The sequence below is a fragment of the Zea mays genome, chromosome 9, assembly GCF_902167145.1.
Source record: "Zea mays cultivar B73 chromosome 9, Zm-B73-REFERENCE-NAM-5.0, whole genome shotgun sequence".
In the NCBI taxonomy this organism is placed as follows: Eukaryota; Viridiplantae; Streptophyta; class Magnoliopsida; order Poales; family Poaceae; genus Zea; species Zea mays.
The window spans coordinates 29,126,831-29,142,899 of NC_050104.1; the positions used below are offsets into that span (position 1 = coordinate 29,126,831).

General features: G+C 53.6%; 3 protein-coding genes across 4 annotated transcripts; 1 reads left to right on the forward strand and 2 right to left on the reverse strand.

The window, feature by feature from the left end:
- The first annotated feature begins 8,959 nt into the window (after positions 1–8,959).
- LOC100280993 (60S ribosomal protein L9) lies at positions 8,960–10,584 on the forward strand. The gene is made up of 3 exons (NM_001368334.1): positions 8,960–9,380; positions 9,477–9,599; positions 10,302–10,584. Exons 1-3 carry the CDS (start codon positions 9,018–9,020, stop codon positions 10,386–10,388), a joined length of 573 nt encoding a protein of 190 aa, NP_001355263.1. The 5' UTR covers positions 8,960–9,017; the 3' UTR covers positions 10,389–10,584.
- A 93-nt stretch (positions 10,585–10,677) lies between these two features.
- LOC100383377 (Keratin-associated protein 5-4) lies at positions 10,678–12,516 on the reverse strand. Of its 2 annotated transcripts, none has more exons than XM_035962350.1 (4): positions 12,160–12,516; positions 11,852–12,081; positions 11,668–11,778; positions 10,678–11,518 (listed from the first exon to the last, which is right to left on the reverse strand). In XM_035962350.1, exons 1-4 carry the CDS (start codon positions 12,435–12,437, stop codon positions 10,875–10,877), a joined length of 1,263 nt encoding a protein of 420 aa, XP_035818243.1. In that variant the 5' UTR covers positions 12,438–12,516; the 3' UTR covers positions 10,678–10,874. The 2 variants fall into 2 exon arrangements, with proteins under 2 accessions (XP_035818243.1, NP_001169503.1); NM_001176032.1 differs by having other exon boundaries at positions 10,756–11,587; positions 12,160–12,503.
- A 540-nt stretch (positions 12,517–13,056) lies between these two features.
- On the reverse strand, positions 13,057–16,069 carry LOC103638177 (DeSI-like protein). Its single transcript, XM_008661158.4, has 4 exons — positions 15,704–16,069; positions 14,709–14,970; positions 14,480–14,547; positions 13,057–14,071 (listed from the first exon to the last, which is right to left on the reverse strand). The coding sequence occupies exons 1-4, from the start codon at positions 15,830–15,832 to the stop codon at positions 13,724–13,726; spliced, it is 807 nt and encodes a 268-aa protein (XP_008659380.1). The 5' UTR covers positions 15,833–16,069; the 3' UTR covers positions 13,057–13,723.

Here is a 16,069-nt window from a genome sequence, read left to right on the forward strand (position 1 = left end):
TTGATGGGCCCCATGTTGGTGATGGACGCGATTTTCTCTGGGTTGGCCTCGATGCCCCGCTCGGAGACGATGAACCCCAAGAGCATGCCTCGGGGGACTCCGAAGACGCACTTCTCGGGATTGAGTTTTACGCCTTTCGCCTTGAGACACCGGAATGTCGTTTCAAGGTCGGAAACGAGGTCGGAGGTTTTCCTCGTCTTGACTACGATGTCATCGACGTAAGCCTCGACCGTTCGACCAATGTGTTCGCCGAACACGTGGTTCATGCACCTTTGGTATGTCGCACCCGCATTCCTCAAACCAAATGGCATAGTAACGTAGCAGTACATGCCAAAAGGTGTGATGAAAGAAGTCACGAGCTGGTCGGACTCTTTCATCCTGATTTGGTGATACCCTGAGTAGGCATCGAGGAAAGACAGGGTTTCACATCCAGCAGTGGAATCCACGATTTGATCGATGCAAGGCAGAGGTTAGGGAACCTTCGGACATGCTTTGTTTAGACCAGTGTAGTCTACACACATCCGCTATTTCCCTCCTTTCTTTCTCACAAGCACAGGGTTGGCAAGCCATTCGGGATGGAATACCTCTTTGATGAACCCTGCAGCCATCAGCTTGTGGATCTCCTCGCCTATGGCTCTGCGCTTTTCTTCGTCGAATCAGCGCAGAGGCTGCTTCACGGGTCGGTCTCCAGCTCGGATATCCAGCGAGTGCTCGGCGACCTCCCTCGGTATGCCAGGCATGTCCGAGGGACTCCACGCGAAGATTTCGGCGTTCGCGCGGAGAAAGTCGACGAGCACTGCTTCCTATTTGGGGTCGAGCTCGGAGCCGATCCGGATCTGCTTGGAGGCATCGTTGCTGGGGTCGAGAGGGACGGATTTAACTGTCTCTGCTGGCTCGAAGTTGCCGGCATGGCGCTTCACGTCTGGCGCCTCCTTGGAGAGGCTCTCCAGGTCGGCGATGAGGGCCTCGGATTCGGCGAGGGCCTCGGCGTACTCCACGCACTCCACGTCGCATTCGTACGCGTGTCGGTACGTGGGGCCGACGGTGATGACCCCGTTGGGGCCCGACATCTTGAGCTTGAGGTAGGTGTAGTTGGGGACGGCCATGAACTTGGCGTAGCATGGCCTCCCCAGCACCGCGTGGTAGGTTCCTCGGAACCCGACCACCTCGAACGTGAGGGTTTCCCTTCGGAAGTTGGAGGGAGTCCCGAAGCAGACGGGCAGATCGAGTTGTCCAAGGGGCTGGACGCGTTTCCCGGGGATGATTCCGTGAAAAGGCGCCGCGCCTGCCCGGACCGAGGACAGATCGATCCGCAGGAGCCCGAGGGTCTCGGCGTAGATGATGTTGAGGCTGCTGCCCCCGTCCATGAGGACCTTGGTGAGCCTGACGTTGCCGATGACGGGGTCGACAACGAGCGGATATTTCCCCGGGCTCGGCACGCGGTCGGGGTGGTCGCCCTGGTCGAAGGTGATGGGCTTGTCGGACCAGTCTAGGTAGACTGGCGCCGCCACCTTTACCGAGCAGACCTCCCGACGCTCTTGCTTGCGGTGCCGAGCCGAGGCGTTCGCCACTTGCCCACCGTAGATCATGAAGCAGTCGTGGACCTCGGGGAACTCCTCTGCCTTGCGATCCTCCTTCTTGTCATTGTTGTGGGCCCTGTCACCTTTCGCAGGTGGCCCGGCCTCGTGAAAGTGGCGCCGAAGCATGACGCACTCCTCGAGGGTGTGCTTGACGGGCCCCTGATGATAGGGGCACGACTCCTTGAGCATCTTGTCGAAGAGATTGGCACCTCCGGGAGGTTTCCGAGGGTTCTTGTACTCAGCGGCGGCGACAAGGTCCGCGTCGGCGGCGTCGCGTTTCGCTTGCGACTTCTTCTTGCCTTTCTTCTTGGTGCCGCGCTGAGTGGACGCCTCGGGGACATCTTCCGGCTGGCGGCCCTGGGGCTGCTTGTCCTTCCGGAAGATGGCCTCGACCGCCTCCTGGCCAGAGGCAAACTTGGTGGCGATGTCCATCAGCTCGCTTGCCCTGGTGGGGGTCTTGCGACCTAGCTTGCTCACCAGGTCGCGGCAAGTGGTGCCGGCGAGGAACGCACCGATGACATCCGAGTCGGTGACGTTGGGCAACTCGGTGCGCTGCTTCAAGAATCGTCAGATGTAGTCCCGGAGAGACTCTCCCGGCTGCTGGCGGCAGCTGCGGAGATCCCAGGAGTTCCTAGGGCGCACGTACGTGCCCTGGAAGTTGCTGGCGAAGGCTTGAACCAGGTCGTCCCAGTTGGAGATCTACCCCGGAGGCAGGTGCTCCAGCCAGGCTCGAGCGGTGTCGGAGAGGAACAGGGGGAGGTTGCGGATAATGAGGTTGTCATCGTCCGTTCCACCCAGTTGGCAGGCCAGCCAGTAGTCCGCGAGCCACAGTTCCGGCCTCGTCTCCCCCGAGTACTTTGTGATAGTAGTCGGGGTTCGGAACTGGGTCAGGAACGGCGCTCGTCGTATGGCCCGGCTGAAAGCCTGCAGATCGGGTGGTTCGGGCGAGGGACTCCGATCCTCCCCGTTGTCGTAGCGACCCCCACACCTGGGGTGGTAGCCTCGGCGCACCCTCTCGTCGAGGTGGGTTCGATGGTTGCGGTGGTGGTGCTCGTTGCCGAGGCGACCCGGGGCCGCAGGCGCTGTGTTGCGCGTGCGCCCGGTGTGGAACGAGGCTTCCCGCATGAATCAGGAAGTCGCGGCGCGATGCTCCGAGGGGTACCCCTGCCTTCGGAAGGCAGAGCTTTCGGCCCGTCGGACCGCGGCATCCTCCAGGAGATTCTTGAGCTCTCCCTGGATATGCCGCCCTTCGGTAGTTGATGGCTCCGGCATCGCACGGAGAAGTATCGCTGCTGCAGCCAGGTTCTGGCCGACCCCACTGGAAGCCGGTGGTGGCCTTGCCCTGACGTCGTCGGCAATGCGGGGCTGGATGCCCTAGGGTAGATGACGCGTTTCTCCGGCCGAAGCTCGGTCTGCCCATTCCTGCCCGATGTTCCGGCGGAGCGGCTCAAGTGTTCCTGCTCCCTCGTCGAGCATGGCCTGCATCTCGCGGATTTGCTCGAGCTGTGTGTGCTGACCCCCCGCAGGGACTGGGACCACAGCTAGCTCCCGAAGGATGTCAACGCGAGGCGCAGGCCTAGGGGATCACCGTTTTCCGGTATATCAAGATGGTTGCCTTCGCCGGGACCCCCTAGATCGACGTGGAAACATTCACGACTTGGGCCACAGTCCTCGTCGCCGAAGCTGCAGCTACTGTCGGAACAATCGGAAAGGCAGTAGTCACATGCGGTCATGAAGTCCCGTATGGCACTGGGGTTACCGAGTTCGGAGAAATCCCAACAAAAGTCGGGCTCGTCATCTTCCTCGGAACCCGAGGGTCCGTAGGTCGAGACGGCCGTCAGCCGGTCCTAGGGTGACCGCATACCGTACCCCAGAGGGTTTGGACATGCCTCTATGAAGGCTTCCACCGAAGCGAAGTCGCTTGGTGGGTCGAGGCTGAATCCAAAAGGCACGAGATGGGAATCGGTCGGTACCTCTTGGTCGACGGGCGGTGACGAAGTCGCGTCAGGGGCGGACTGCACCGTCGTCTCAGGTACGAGGGTGACGCCCAGCAAGTCCCTTGCGAGTGTGCTGGCGTCGTTCGTCCGCTTGGAGTTGGCGTGTTGCGGGGAAACGGCGCTCGTCTTCGTCTCAGACGCGAGGTCGACGCCCGACGTGTCCCCCGTTGGGGCGCCAGCACCGTCGACTCGCTCGACAGCCGTCGAGGTGCCGCCTCCTGCTTGGCCTTGGTTGCCCCGCCTCCTCCTCCGTCGGCGGTGGAGGCGACGGGACAAACCCGAATGTTGTTCTTCCGCCACGTGGGGAAGACGTCGTTGATTCCGCCGCCGGCGGACGGGTTGTCGGCCGCCATTGTCGCTGTCGCGCGGCGGAGGAAGGAGTATCATGTCGTAGCTGCCGTCGAGGGACATGAACTCAAGACTCCCGAAACGGAGCACCGTCCCGGGCTGGAAAGGTTGCTGGAGACTACCCATCTGGAGCTTGACGGGAAGCTGTTCGTCAACACGCAGCAGGCCCCTACCTAGCGCGCCAACTGTCGGCGTTTCGACCCCGGGGGTCCCTGGACCGACGAGTAAATTGTCGTCGCGTGCCCCAGCCCAGATGGGTCGGCGCGAGACGGAGCACGAAGGAGGGAAACTAGAGGGAGACAGGCGTAAAGGGGAAACCCGCGGCCTTCGTGTTGTCCTGCGCCCAGGTCAGGTGCGCTTGCAGTAGGGGGTTACAAGCGTCAGCGTGAGAGGGGGCGAGAGGCCTATACGCGCCGTCCCGTTCTCCCGCGCGACCAACCTCCTCGTAAGAGAGCCCTGGACCTTCCTTTTATAGGCATAAGGAGAGGGCCCAGGTGTACAATGGGGGGTGTAGCAGTGTGCTAACGTGTCTAGCAGAGAGGAGCTAGCGCCCTAAGTACATGCCGTCGTGGCAGCCGGAGAGGTCTTGGCACCCTGTTCATGTGATGTCATGGCCGTCGGAGGAGCGCTGGAGCCTTTCGAAAGGACAGCTGTCGGGCTGTCGAGTCCTTGCTGACGTCTCCTTGCTTCCGTAAGGGGCTGAGAGCCGCCGTCGTCACGGAGCACGCGGGGCGCCATCATTATTTGTTTACCGGGGCGAGCCAGATGGGACGCCGGTCTTGTTCCCCGTAGCCTGAGCTAGCTAGGGGTAGGGTAATGATGGCCCCTCTTGTGACGTGGTCGGTCCGAGCCCTAGGTCGGGCGAGGTGGAGGCTCCTCCGAGGTCGAGGTCGAGTCTGTCTTCCGAGGTCGAGGTCAAGTCCGAGCCCCGGGTCGGGCGAGGCGGAGACTGTCGTCCGAGGCCAAGGCTGGGTCCGAGCCCTGGGGTCGGGCGAGGCGGAGTTCGTCGTCTTCCGGGGCCGAGGCCGAGGCCGAGCCCTGGGGTCGGGCGAGGCGGAGTTCGTCGTCTTCCGGGGCCGAGGCCGAGTCCGAGCCCTGGGGTCGGGCGAGGCGGAGCTTCCTATGGCGCCCGAGGCCGGACTTGGCTGCTGTCAGCCTCTCTCTGTCGAGTAGCACAGCAGTCAGAGTGGCGCAGGCGGCGCTGTCTTCTTGTCAGGCCGGTCAGTGGAGCGGCGAAGTGACTGCGGTCACTTCGGCTCTGTCGACTGAAGGGCGCGCGTCAGGATAAGGTGTCAGGCCATCCTTGCATTAAATGCTCCTGCGATACGGTCGGTCGGTGTGGCGATCCGGCCAAGGTTGCTTCTCGGCGAAGACTGGACCTCGGACGAGCCGAAGGTGTGTCTGTTGCTTGAGGGGGCCCTCGGGCGAGACGTGAATCCTCCGGGGTCGGCTGCCCTTGCCCTAGGCTGGGCTCGGGCGAGGCGAGGTCGTGTCCCTTGAGTGGACCGAGTCTTGACTTAATCGCACCCATAAGGCCTTCGCAGCTTTGTGCTGATGGGGGTTACCAGCTGAGATTAAGAGTCTTGGGGGTACCCCTAATTATGGTCCCCGACAAATACTTCTAACCAACATCAAATAATTAATATGACAAAGACTAAAATTTAGTTAGGGTAACATAGGGTGAGCACAAAACGTTGCGCCGCGCCACAGTTGCACGAGTGAGGCGTGCGCGTGTGCGGCTTGGTGGAAGGCAATATGTAGTGGTACCGTGTTGCTCTCTGTCCCAAATTAAACTTTGTTTTAGAAAATCAATAGATACATACATTTTTTTATGTATGTGTTATATATGTGTCTAGATTTATTATCATCCATTTGAATATAGATGTAAAAATTAAGAGCTAAAATGATCACTATTTTAGGACAGAGGGAGTATACAATTTGTGAGTATACAATCTGTAAGCACTAGGACTGAGATGCAAAACTAGGATAAGCTTAGAGAGTAGAATATGCAATTTGCAGGTACTAAATCAATCTAAATTAGAAAGAGAACTCGCCAAACAAGCACATAATAAGGATTGACTGCTGTGATGAGTTAGTGTCTTTAATATATAGTTATTATATATTTCTCTTTTCAGTAGCTGTGCTTGACATACAGAAGCATCTGTACTTCTTGATGAGGCAGGCAGCGGTTAAAGTGAGCGAGTGAGCAAAGGGAATTTATATATAAGCATCTCTGCTCTCCTGCATGCACTCGTGGAGCTGGAATAATAAATATAAATAAAAAACCCCATAGACTAGGGCTAATAGTAACATTTACCAGAAAAGTTGATGGGTGATTCGATCCCTTGTGGCGTCATGTTGTCGGCGAAACATTAGATTATTGCTGTACGTACTGGAGGATGGAATTGTCCAGCTCAAGAAGAAAAGAAAGCGACTGTGGGAGGAGAGGGAGAGGTGAGAAAAGAATGGTAGCATAGGCTAGCATAGCAGAGTGGGTGTGGGAGGAGGGAGAGGGAAAAAGGAGACCTTGTAGCTACTGTCTGACCCTAGCATTTGCGTGTGGTGTGTGGAGAACTGAAGATGAGATGACCTGAGATGAAAACAACCCGATGGCAGGCCTGAGCATGCATGGGCTATGCATGCTAGTGCATGAGCATGAGAGAATCCAATCATCATCGTCATCTGTCGGTCGGTCAGTCAGTCAGTCACTGGCCGTATGCATGCAGCTAGCCGCTGTTTTGCTGTCACTCAGCTATCTCCACATCGATGGGGACGCCATGGATCTGATGCTACGACATACAGTGCTCTCTCTTTTCTCTCTCTCTCCCTCTCTTTAATTTCTTTAGCGGGATGGTCAGTCATGGAAAGGAAAAGGAGGAGGAAGAGGAGTCAGCCGAAACGACGTCTTCGGTCCATGCTTAAATCGCTGCCTGCACTGTCATCTATCAGACTATCTATCATTCATTCGCTCGTTCATGCATGAATAATCCGTCGTCGTCGCCTCTGATCTCTTCTCTCCCCAGCCCCCAGCCCAGGCCCCGCCCCCGGCCTCCCCCCCTTGCCTTCTTTATTAACGCAGGAACATGACTCCTTGATCTCGATTGCATTGTTGAGATCAACACCGATCGTTTCCAGGACTAGTAATTTGATTCGAGCTAATTAAGCGGTGCCTTTGCTTTGTTGCCGTCGTCTGAAAGCAACGACCTTTTTTTATCACCGCCTCCGCCGCTCCGATTCAGATTCACCACCGACTCGACGAGCAAAACAGCTAGTAGTGATAGATAGATAGATGTGCGATTTCATTTCCTTTTTGTTTTGTTTTGTTTTGATTTATCTTCTTCTTTGTGGGGAAAGGATTTTATTCTCTCTCCGTGAGACTCCGTGTGTGCTGTCTGTGCTCAATAAAAAGATAATCTTTTCAATTATTGGTGCTATGTTTCATGACTAATAAATAGTTTAGTGTTTCCACCTAACTACTACTAAGCAGTACCACCATCTTCATTTTTGGAGTGTGATCTTGGACATTGGGGCAATGCAGCAGCGGCAGCAAGTCAAGCTGCTCTTTTGCCTCAGCAAGTCAAGCAGTACGTGTATATGCATTGCAATTCTCTGCATGCATCTCATCTGCAGGACTTTTCTCTCTCTCTCTCTCTCTCTTTTGCATATGCGACTCCTCTTTTGCCCAGCAAAATATCCTGGGGTTGGATTCGGCACACAGACAGAGACGACGACAGCTACCTGTGCAAGAACATGCATGCATGTGTAGTAGTAGTGTACAGTTAGTTGCCTGCCCTGCTGCGCTGTGCAAGTGCAACGCGTAGGTAAGGTAGGCAGCTTGTATTGCAGAGTTGCATGCCATGATCGTCGTCGACCACTCTCTGTCTCTGTTCATTGAGCAGCACCGCAGCTAGCAGGTCCGTTCAGTCCATGCAGGGCCACATCGCACTGCGTCCGCTCGTTTTTCCAGCGAGGCATCAACCTTCGCCTGCCTCGATCGCACAGCAAGCGGCTGTACCTGTACCTGTACCTGTACGCCACACATAAAAGAGAAAAATAAAGCGAGAGAGAGTCGATCATGTATATCAGGCGGCAAAAAGCTGTATACGTCTGTGACTTTACTTTCAGGAGGGATATGATCGTTGAAGGTGAAAGGTCGTTTAATTTGTCGATGGTGATGAGTCACACAATGTGAACCTCCGATCTATATGCTGATACAGCTCTCTTCACTGACAGGTGGCTCCTCTTCTTTTAGATGGACGTGGATAAAACTTTACTGATAGTCCGTTCTTTTGTTAGAGATGATTAAGGGCTTGTTTGGAATCAAAGGTAATAAAGTGGATTGAGGGGGCTAGAATCCTCCACTACTTAATTTTGAATAGTGAGGGATTCTAGCCCCCTCAATCCCCTCCATTACTCTTTATCCCAAACGAACCCTAAGGGTGTCTTTGGCACGGCTGGCTCTAGCTTAGGCTCATTATGAAGCTCCGCCAAACAAATGGTTAAAGAAATGACTGCTCGTCGAGAGCTCTCTAAGAGCTGGAGCCGATTTTTTGTTGGGAGCAACAGCACCAAAAACATGTCTTCTACTGGCTTCTCTTATATTTTTCTCATCCATCATTTGAAAAAAGAAATAAGAGAAACTGTTTTATCAAATAAATTGTAAACCAGCTCTGATTCCTCTAAAGAAGTCAAAGAATGAAAGAAGATAGAAAGGGAACTGTTTGTTTTTAGAGGAGCCGAATGCCCTGTCATAGGAGGCCTAACAGTTTTCTTGCAAAAGTAGACAAATTGCACCCGCTGGTAGAGGCATCCATTCTGCGGCCCATCTAATGATGGTATGAAGGCATGAAGCCCAGACAAATGGGCCAGTGCTAGTACTGGCCCACCTGACCTCTTGGACCTGCAAGCAAACCCTAAGCCACCGATCCGACGGCGGGGATCGCCCGATCAAACCACAGACAGAACCATACCCGTCACCACCTCCTTTACATAAAAGGCTCTCCCTCAGCGCGCCGTCCTCCTACGCGGTACGCGCACACAGCCAAACCATCCTCCTCTCCGCCGCCCGCCGCAGCAGCACCCACCGGGCAAGATGAAGACGATCCTGGCGTCGGAGACGATGGACATCCCGGAGGGCGTCATGGTCACGGTGGCCGCCAAGCTGGTCACGGTGGAGGGCCCCCGCGGCAAGCTCACCCGCAACTTCAAGCACCTCAACCTCGACTTCCAGCTGCAGGAGGCCGGCCGCAAGCTCAAGGTGGACGCCTGGTTCGGCACCCGCCGCACCATGGCCGCCATCCGCACCGCCATCTCCCACGTCCAGAACCTCATCAAGGGGGTCACCAAGGGCTACCGCTACAAGATGAGGTTCGTCTACGCCCACTTCCCCATCAACGCCTCCATCACCAACAGCAACACAGCCATCGAGATTAGGAACTTCCTCGGCGAGAAGAAGGTAGGTACCCATCTCTGTTTCTGTTTGTTTCCACACGAGATCTGCGGTGGGTTTATCATGTGTCGTGTATGACTTAACTCGGTCGGTGTCGTTCAGGTCAGGAAGGTGGACATGCTTGATGGCGTGACCATCCTCCGGTCCGAGAAGGTCAAGGATGAGCTCATCCTTGACGGAAACGACGTCGAGCTCGTATCTCGCTCCGCCGCCCTCATCAACCAGGTGAATACTTACCTACCTACTTACGAGTGCCTGCTATATGCAGTGTCAGATGTGCTTTGATGTGGTAGATCATGATCCTTACATTTATTCCTTGTTATTGCTGAATTATACTGATCTGAATCCGATATTGAATGGTAAAGTCGTAGCGCATAGGCTGTGCTTGAATTATAGTGTGTCCAGGTGGTTTTGGCTTGAAATGTGTAGGCAGATCACACTTTTAACTACTGCCCGGCAGTGTCTAGATGTGCAAGTGTCCATCATCCATGTGTTAGCAATTTTAGTTTATGATTGTGCTCTCAACAACTAAGTGCAGCGCTTTTATGTTAGGTGTATTTAATAACAGCAAACACCTAACACCCTGTGAATCCTATGGTTGGTCATGGTCCTAACTTGGGTGGAAATGCTCATGCTGTAGAATACCGACGTGATCAATCTATTGTTGCCCTGTTTAATTTTGTACCTGTTGCTTACTGCATGATCAGGGTATATTATTGCCTTTTGTCTAGTACGATTATTGTGTCTTCAGTTCCTGCGTGTATTTAGATATTCACATCACTATTGGTGGATTGATGTGCTACGATTTGTGTGACTGCCATCATGAATCTCTATTAGTTTTGCTGATTGCTGTTATATAACGTCTACTGGTGGATCGCTGTACTATTGATTTGTGTGACTGAACAAGTTTTCTCCGTTCGTCTACAGAAATGTCATGTGAAGAAGAAGGATATCCGAAAGTTTTTGGACGGTATCTATGTGAGCGACAAGGGCGTCATCGAAGAGGAGCAGTGAGCGACAGAGTAGCCGAAATGCCAGGAGATGAATATGAATGTCGTTTGAGTTGCAATTTTGTGAGATTGGATGTGAACCTTTTTCTCATTCCTTAAATAGTTGACTGCCAGTGTTCGTGGTTTCAAACGAAATTTAGTCTTATTAACTGAATTTGCGTATTCAAATGGATTGCGTGGCTGCCTGGTTATGTTTTGAATTTTGCGTCGCGGTCCAATAATTCGATGGACTGGACCCAAGGAAATTTGAATCCGAATGGACTGATACGTTGTATTTTACGGTTCCTTTCAAATTTCAAATTCACATCGAATGTTTTAACTTATCGTTAGCAGTCAGGACTAAGTTTAAATATCTTTTCAAAACCCCCACAAGCTGAACTCTAGCGAAACCTCTTTAATTCAGCAGCTCTATAAAGCAAGCATTGTTCTATGGTCTAGCTAGCGCGCGACAGCCACTTAAGGTCACATCTCGGAATCAAGAAGAAATTGTTCAGCCGCGGATCCTTCTGAGCACGAACATGCCATATCCGATGCCAAGAAACGTGGCAATGGAGATCCCGAAGATGCCGACGAGGATCCCGGGCACGACGAGCGAGGTCCAGCCTTTGGCCGTGGCCATGGCGGCTGCGGTGGTGGGGCCGCCTATGTTGGCGTTGGAGGCGATGAGCAGCGGCTTCCTGTCGATCCCAATAACCCTGCCGGCGGCGAGCACCACGGCCATGTGGACGGACACCTGCACGAGCGCGAAGGCGAAGACGCTGGGCGCCCGGGTGACGGCGTCCACGACGTTGCCGTTGGCACCGACGACGGCGAAGAAGAGCTGCATGAGGATGAGCGCCAGGGTCTCGCCGGCAGGCGCCAGCCTGCTGAGCGGCGCCGGGAACGCCGTGGCCAGGAACACGGCCAGCGCCGTGACGCAGGGCAGCGTGCCGCCCTGGAGCCCCAGCCGCGCGGCCATGGCCGACCCGGCCTTGCAGATGATGAAGGACAAAGCGACCGCCGCGCCACCGTTCAGCACCGACAGCCGCTCGCCGTCCTTCTGCGGACTCGCCGTCGCCGTCTTGGGCTCTGCTGGGATGTTTGACGCCAGTGAGAAGAGCGCCATGAAGTAGAGCGCCGAGATGAGGTTGTCCGCTGCGACGCCGGCGGCAAGGACGGACGGCGTGAGGCCTAGAGCTTCCGAGATGGCGACGTAGTTCACCGCTGTTCGTCGCAGTCGGTGATGTCATCAGTGGGCAGTGGCACTGATGTGTGTGAGTGAGTAAGCGAATCAAAGCACTTACCTCCGCCAATGTAGCTGCCCATGAGTGCAGCTGCGATCTTCCAGCTATCTTGGCCCAGCGATCTCATGGGGATCAGCAGATAGGCCACCGTCGTGCCGATTACAGTTGCAACTGCACGTCAAAATGTTCAGCATTCACTACGAAACGAAAAGGTAAGAGACAAAAAAAGGGGGTCAGCAGCAACCAGATCCGAGCAGGAATGCCTTGAGGAGGTCGCCGGTGGTGCGGACGACGCGGCGGAGGTCGGCGCCGAGGAGCAGCAGCGGGACGGCGGCCGGCAGCAGGTACTCCATGACGGCGTCGTGCGCGGGCGCCCCGGGGGTGACGAGGCCGACGGCCGTGGCAGCCAGGCCGGCCATGATGCTGACCAGCGCCCCGCTGAGCGCGGCGCCCCACGACGTGTTCTCCTCCGCCCTTCATATATTTGCCATTCAATCCGTTACGTCATCGTCACACGGGGCGTAGGGCGAGCTCCGGTCATCGGTGGCTTACCATGTGCCGAACGCGGCGGCGGAGAGGAGGAAGGCCCAGTTTCCCCAGTGGTCGCCGGGCGCGATGGCCACGGCGGTGGCGGCGGGCGGGCGGAGGGCGTGGCGAAGGCGAGTGGAGGAGGAGGAGGCGCACTTGTCGTGGCCGTGGTGGTGCCGGATGGCGCAGGTGTGTGAGCGAGGCGGCGGTCCACCGAGGAGGCGACGACGTTGCGGCGGCGACAGCAACGGCGAGGGGTGGTTGGAGAGGAGGAGCTGAGCCTGAGCGGCGGGTGGCGCCATGCCGCCCCCCACCTCACCCGAAACAAAATCCTTTCTGTTGGGGCGCACCGTGCAGGGCACTTGTGCTGCCAGCCGGCCGGCCCTTTGGCCTTTCTTCCTACCCTTACTGTATTTTCTTGCCATTTTTTTATGCCGGTATGACTATGGAGCAGATTCTTTATTATTATTATTATTATTAAAAAAAGGACAGAGAGAGTCCAGGAAGCTTCTTCTCCATTGGATCCAGAGTCGCTCAGGCAGTCAAGGAATCAAGGGCTGCAAGTCTGCAACTGCCACACAAGGATCATGGCAAAACTAATGCAAATGATGGAGACACCCTGACCCTCTTGTAAGTTGTAACTGTTCCTGCAATCAACAAGCATGCATAATCCCAAATGCCTGTCTCTCTCGTGGAGCGGCAAAGCACTCAGGTCCTGGGGGGCACCACAGCCTGGCACCATTTCTCTGCTCCTCACAAGCTCATCTCAATCAGCTGCCACCAAGAAAAATATAGTCACAAATGCGTCTTCTGTTCATCAACACAAGTATTCAGGTTTTGGGGACATGCCAGGTCGGCAACAATTCCATGCATATAGGAGTAGATGACATCAGAGGTGAGGCGCCAAATGCCACACTACCATTCAAGCCAATCATTTGTTCTTCATAGGATGCATACGTATCTGCTCCGAAGAGACGCGTATGGACATCACCAAGTCAAAGATCTGAAGATTCGGCCACACGGACGAACAGACCAATCATGATTACTCAAACACACACACACACACACACACACCAGCTGAGGTTTCTCATACCTACAGACACTGCAGGATTATTATAACGAACAGCATTCTGTTGATACTACACAGAAACAAGAATCTAGCTGTCATGTCTTATGTTCAGATAAACTCCTCGACGTCTATAAATAGACCACAGTAGCATGAAACTAAGCATAAGTGCAACCAGGCTCTCTAACATCTCCTCCACCGTCAGCTTCTACTCGCTACAGAAGAAACATCTCCTTCGTTTGACAAGGATGGCAGAGAAAGCGAGCACAACCCGTCTCACCAGAGTTTACAGGGCTGAAAGGCAAAGGACGGCTCGCCCGCTCCCACGGCGCGGGCAAATCAAGCTCAAGATTGCACGCATTGTGGTGCGCTCCATCGCCTCCGCACTCCTCAGGGCCCTTTCGCCGCTCCCAGCTCTCAACCAGAAATGAACATAATTGTAAAGTTAGTTCCTGCTGTAGGTCTGCTCCCGGCAGCATGTAGAAGTCTTTCCTCTCTCTGCAGTATTGGTGTGAGTGAGCTTCATGAATGGCAATGTGGTCCGTTATTCTTTTTTTTCGTGCCTCGCTCCTGCTTCACGCCTTTAGCTTGTCGCTCAGCGTTGTCATCGCTGTTGGGCCGATCGCCATCTGATTCTGATTCGCTCCCGGAGCTGTCGCTATCTGAACTATCTACACAGACTAGGCTCTTCGACGGCTTCATTGTCATACCGATGATACTTCGGATCCATGCCCCCTCGAAGAGGGAATTTCCTGTCGAGGTTGAGCCACCCGTATCCTCCGCATTTGAAGAGGCGCTTGACGATGTGCCGGTCAAAAATGTTGAGGCTGCTTTGCATGCGGTCACGATTTCCTTTTTCGCTTGTTTCAGCTGAGTGCAGAGCAAAAAGAATGATGGAATTAAACATGTGCCAATTTTACAAACTAATTTAGTTTGGACAGTATTGCCGATGGATAAGGATATCGCTACTGTTTCACATAATGGCATAAATTCCTTTGCATAAAGATTTCTAAGAAATATATATTTCCAACACAATCTGACACTGACAGTGCTATAAAGAAGGTTAGTTTCTGGGTCTTCTTCATTCTGTTTCAGATGGTTAACATGATGGCATGGTCCACTTGCTATCGAGTTTGCAAAGAGTGTGATGCTGAACACAAAAGTCTAGAAGATACACATAACTTAAGGGGAAATACTTAAAATTCCAATGCTACAACAGGAGATGACAAAAATAAAAGAGAAAAACGCAAAACTAGCAGAAAAGTTCAGAATGCATACCTTTCCTGCTGTGGTTTCAGCGACCTCTAGAGCAGCGTCACCCGCATTTGCAAAGCGATTGACCCAACCTGCATATAACCAATCACTTTGGAGTCATAAAACAGTTTAATTTTGAATAAGTTTCATGATTGGCCTTCAGTTCAAAATAAAGGGTTTAGTTTCAGTAGCCATTACAGATAAGGAACGAGGAAATAATTTGTTTAGTCAAATGGTAAGAAATCATAAGAACCTGGAAGCTTCGATACTTCAAGCTTTTCGCAGAAGGTATTGCAGAAGTGATTGCAGTTTCTTGACAGGAGTTCATATGAATGTCCAGGCCACTCCCAGCTCAGCTCCCTTAGTATCTGATTTACCTTGAGGATACAGCAGTTGGTCTTCCCCAGCACTATGGACTCGCGATAAGTGTACATGGGATTTTTGCATGGGGGACAGCTAAAAACCCCAGTGCCACGTTCACAGTAGCCAAAGGACCATTCTTCATCACCGTAGACCTGTTAGCCGAGATGCTCAGGAGTTGATCACAACAGAGCCTCAACTATAAGCACCTACTAATGATTAGCCAGTTGCTAGGAATCCAATCACAAATAAGCTCATTGATACCATAAAGGACTAGTTTTGTGGGATGAATCTACACATTTTTCGTTAAAGAGAGCAGTAAACGAGCCTAATAATCAGTGCCCATTCTAGAGCAGTAAAGCAGCCTAACAAGCAGTTCGCAGAACAAGGAGCAGAATGGCTATAAAGAATAAAGAGTTTTTTTCTTTCACAATCCGTGGCATCATCCTTAGGACGATACAGGGATCTCTTTTACCACAAGGCTGCATTCAACCCTAGTGGCCTCATAGGAAATCTCCAAGCTCCCATTGAGAATTACAGTTTGAACTTTGAAGTCACACCCTCTTCCAGGGGCACGGTATCAGGCTAAATGGTAACTATGGCTAGCAGTTACATACACGTATCAGAAGCACAGTTTGTCAATCCCAAGGAAAGATCAAGTTAGATTATTCACAGGAGCAATAAAAAGATAATCGCCCCCATTCATTCAGTAGCAACAGCATTGAATTAAGATTTGGGGGTTAAAAACTGATTGGACGCATTAACCAACGCCACTATATATAAAAGAAACGATTCTCTCGAACACTAAACCGCTGGCGTCGAGATCCAATCTTTGCGGGCGTTGCAGGCATTCAAAAAATGGTGGTGGGATTTGGAGAAACGGATGACCTGGATGGCGGTGTGGAAGATGCCGCCGAGGCCGATGGCGTCCTTAAAGAAGCGGTTGATGTGGAGCACGGTGGTGTCGGAGCCGGCGGTGGCGACGTCGTAGACGTGCGCGACCACATCCTGGCCCATACCCCGGTGCGGCGCCTCGCCGCCGGAGATCAGTCGCAGAGAGGCAGGCCTTTTGCCGTACTCCCACCCTTCTGCCGGAGCTGATGACGGGCCGGGACCACCTGTCGGACGATCAACGGCTGGGTCCAGGCAATCTAAACTTTGGAATTTGGATGGCACCGTTCTGCTTTGCGTTTTCTTTTTTTTTTCTGTCTATATGGAGTTTTTTTTGCCATTATAAACCTCGTTTCAAGGGCT

Bases quoted from the DNA above. Each gene is read 5' to 3' on its own strand.
- LOC100383377 (NM_001176032.1), bottom strand. From the start codon at position 12,437: ATGGCGCCACCCGCCGCTCAGGCTCAGCTCCTCCTCTCCAACCACCCC. The intron at 12,082-12,159 runs GTAAGCCACCGA...AAATATATGAAG, and splicing joins GCCGCCGCGTTCGGCACATG to GGCGGAGGAGAACACGTCGT. The intron at 11,588-11,667 runs GTAAGTGCTTTG...TGCGACGAACAG, and splicing joins GGGCAGCTACATTGGCGGAG to CGGTGAACTACGTCGCCATC.
- LOC100280993 (NM_001368334.1), top strand. From the start codon at position 9,018: ATGAAGACGATCCTGGCGTCGGAGACGATGGACATCCCGGAGGGCGTC. The intron at 9,381-9,476 runs GTAGGTACCCAT...GGTGTCGTTCAG, and splicing joins ACTTCCTCGGCGAGAAGAAG to GTCAGGAAGGTGGACATGCT. The intron at 9,600-10,301 runs GTGAATACTTAC...GTTCGTCTACAG, and splicing joins CCGCCGCCCTCATCAACCAG to AAATGTCATGTGAAGAAGAA.
- LOC103638177 (XM_008661158.4), bottom strand. From the start codon at position 15,832: ATGGGCCAGGATGTGGTCGCGCACGTCTACGACGTCGCCACCGCCGGC. The intron at 14,971-15,703 runs GTCATCCGTTTC...CTCGGCTAACAG, and splicing joins TCTTCCACACCGCCATCCAG to GTCTACGGTGATGAAGAATG. The intron at 14,548-14,708 runs GTTCTTATGATT...GGTTATATGCAG, and splicing joins TGAAGTATCGAAGCTTCCAG to GTTGGGTCAATCGCTTTGCA.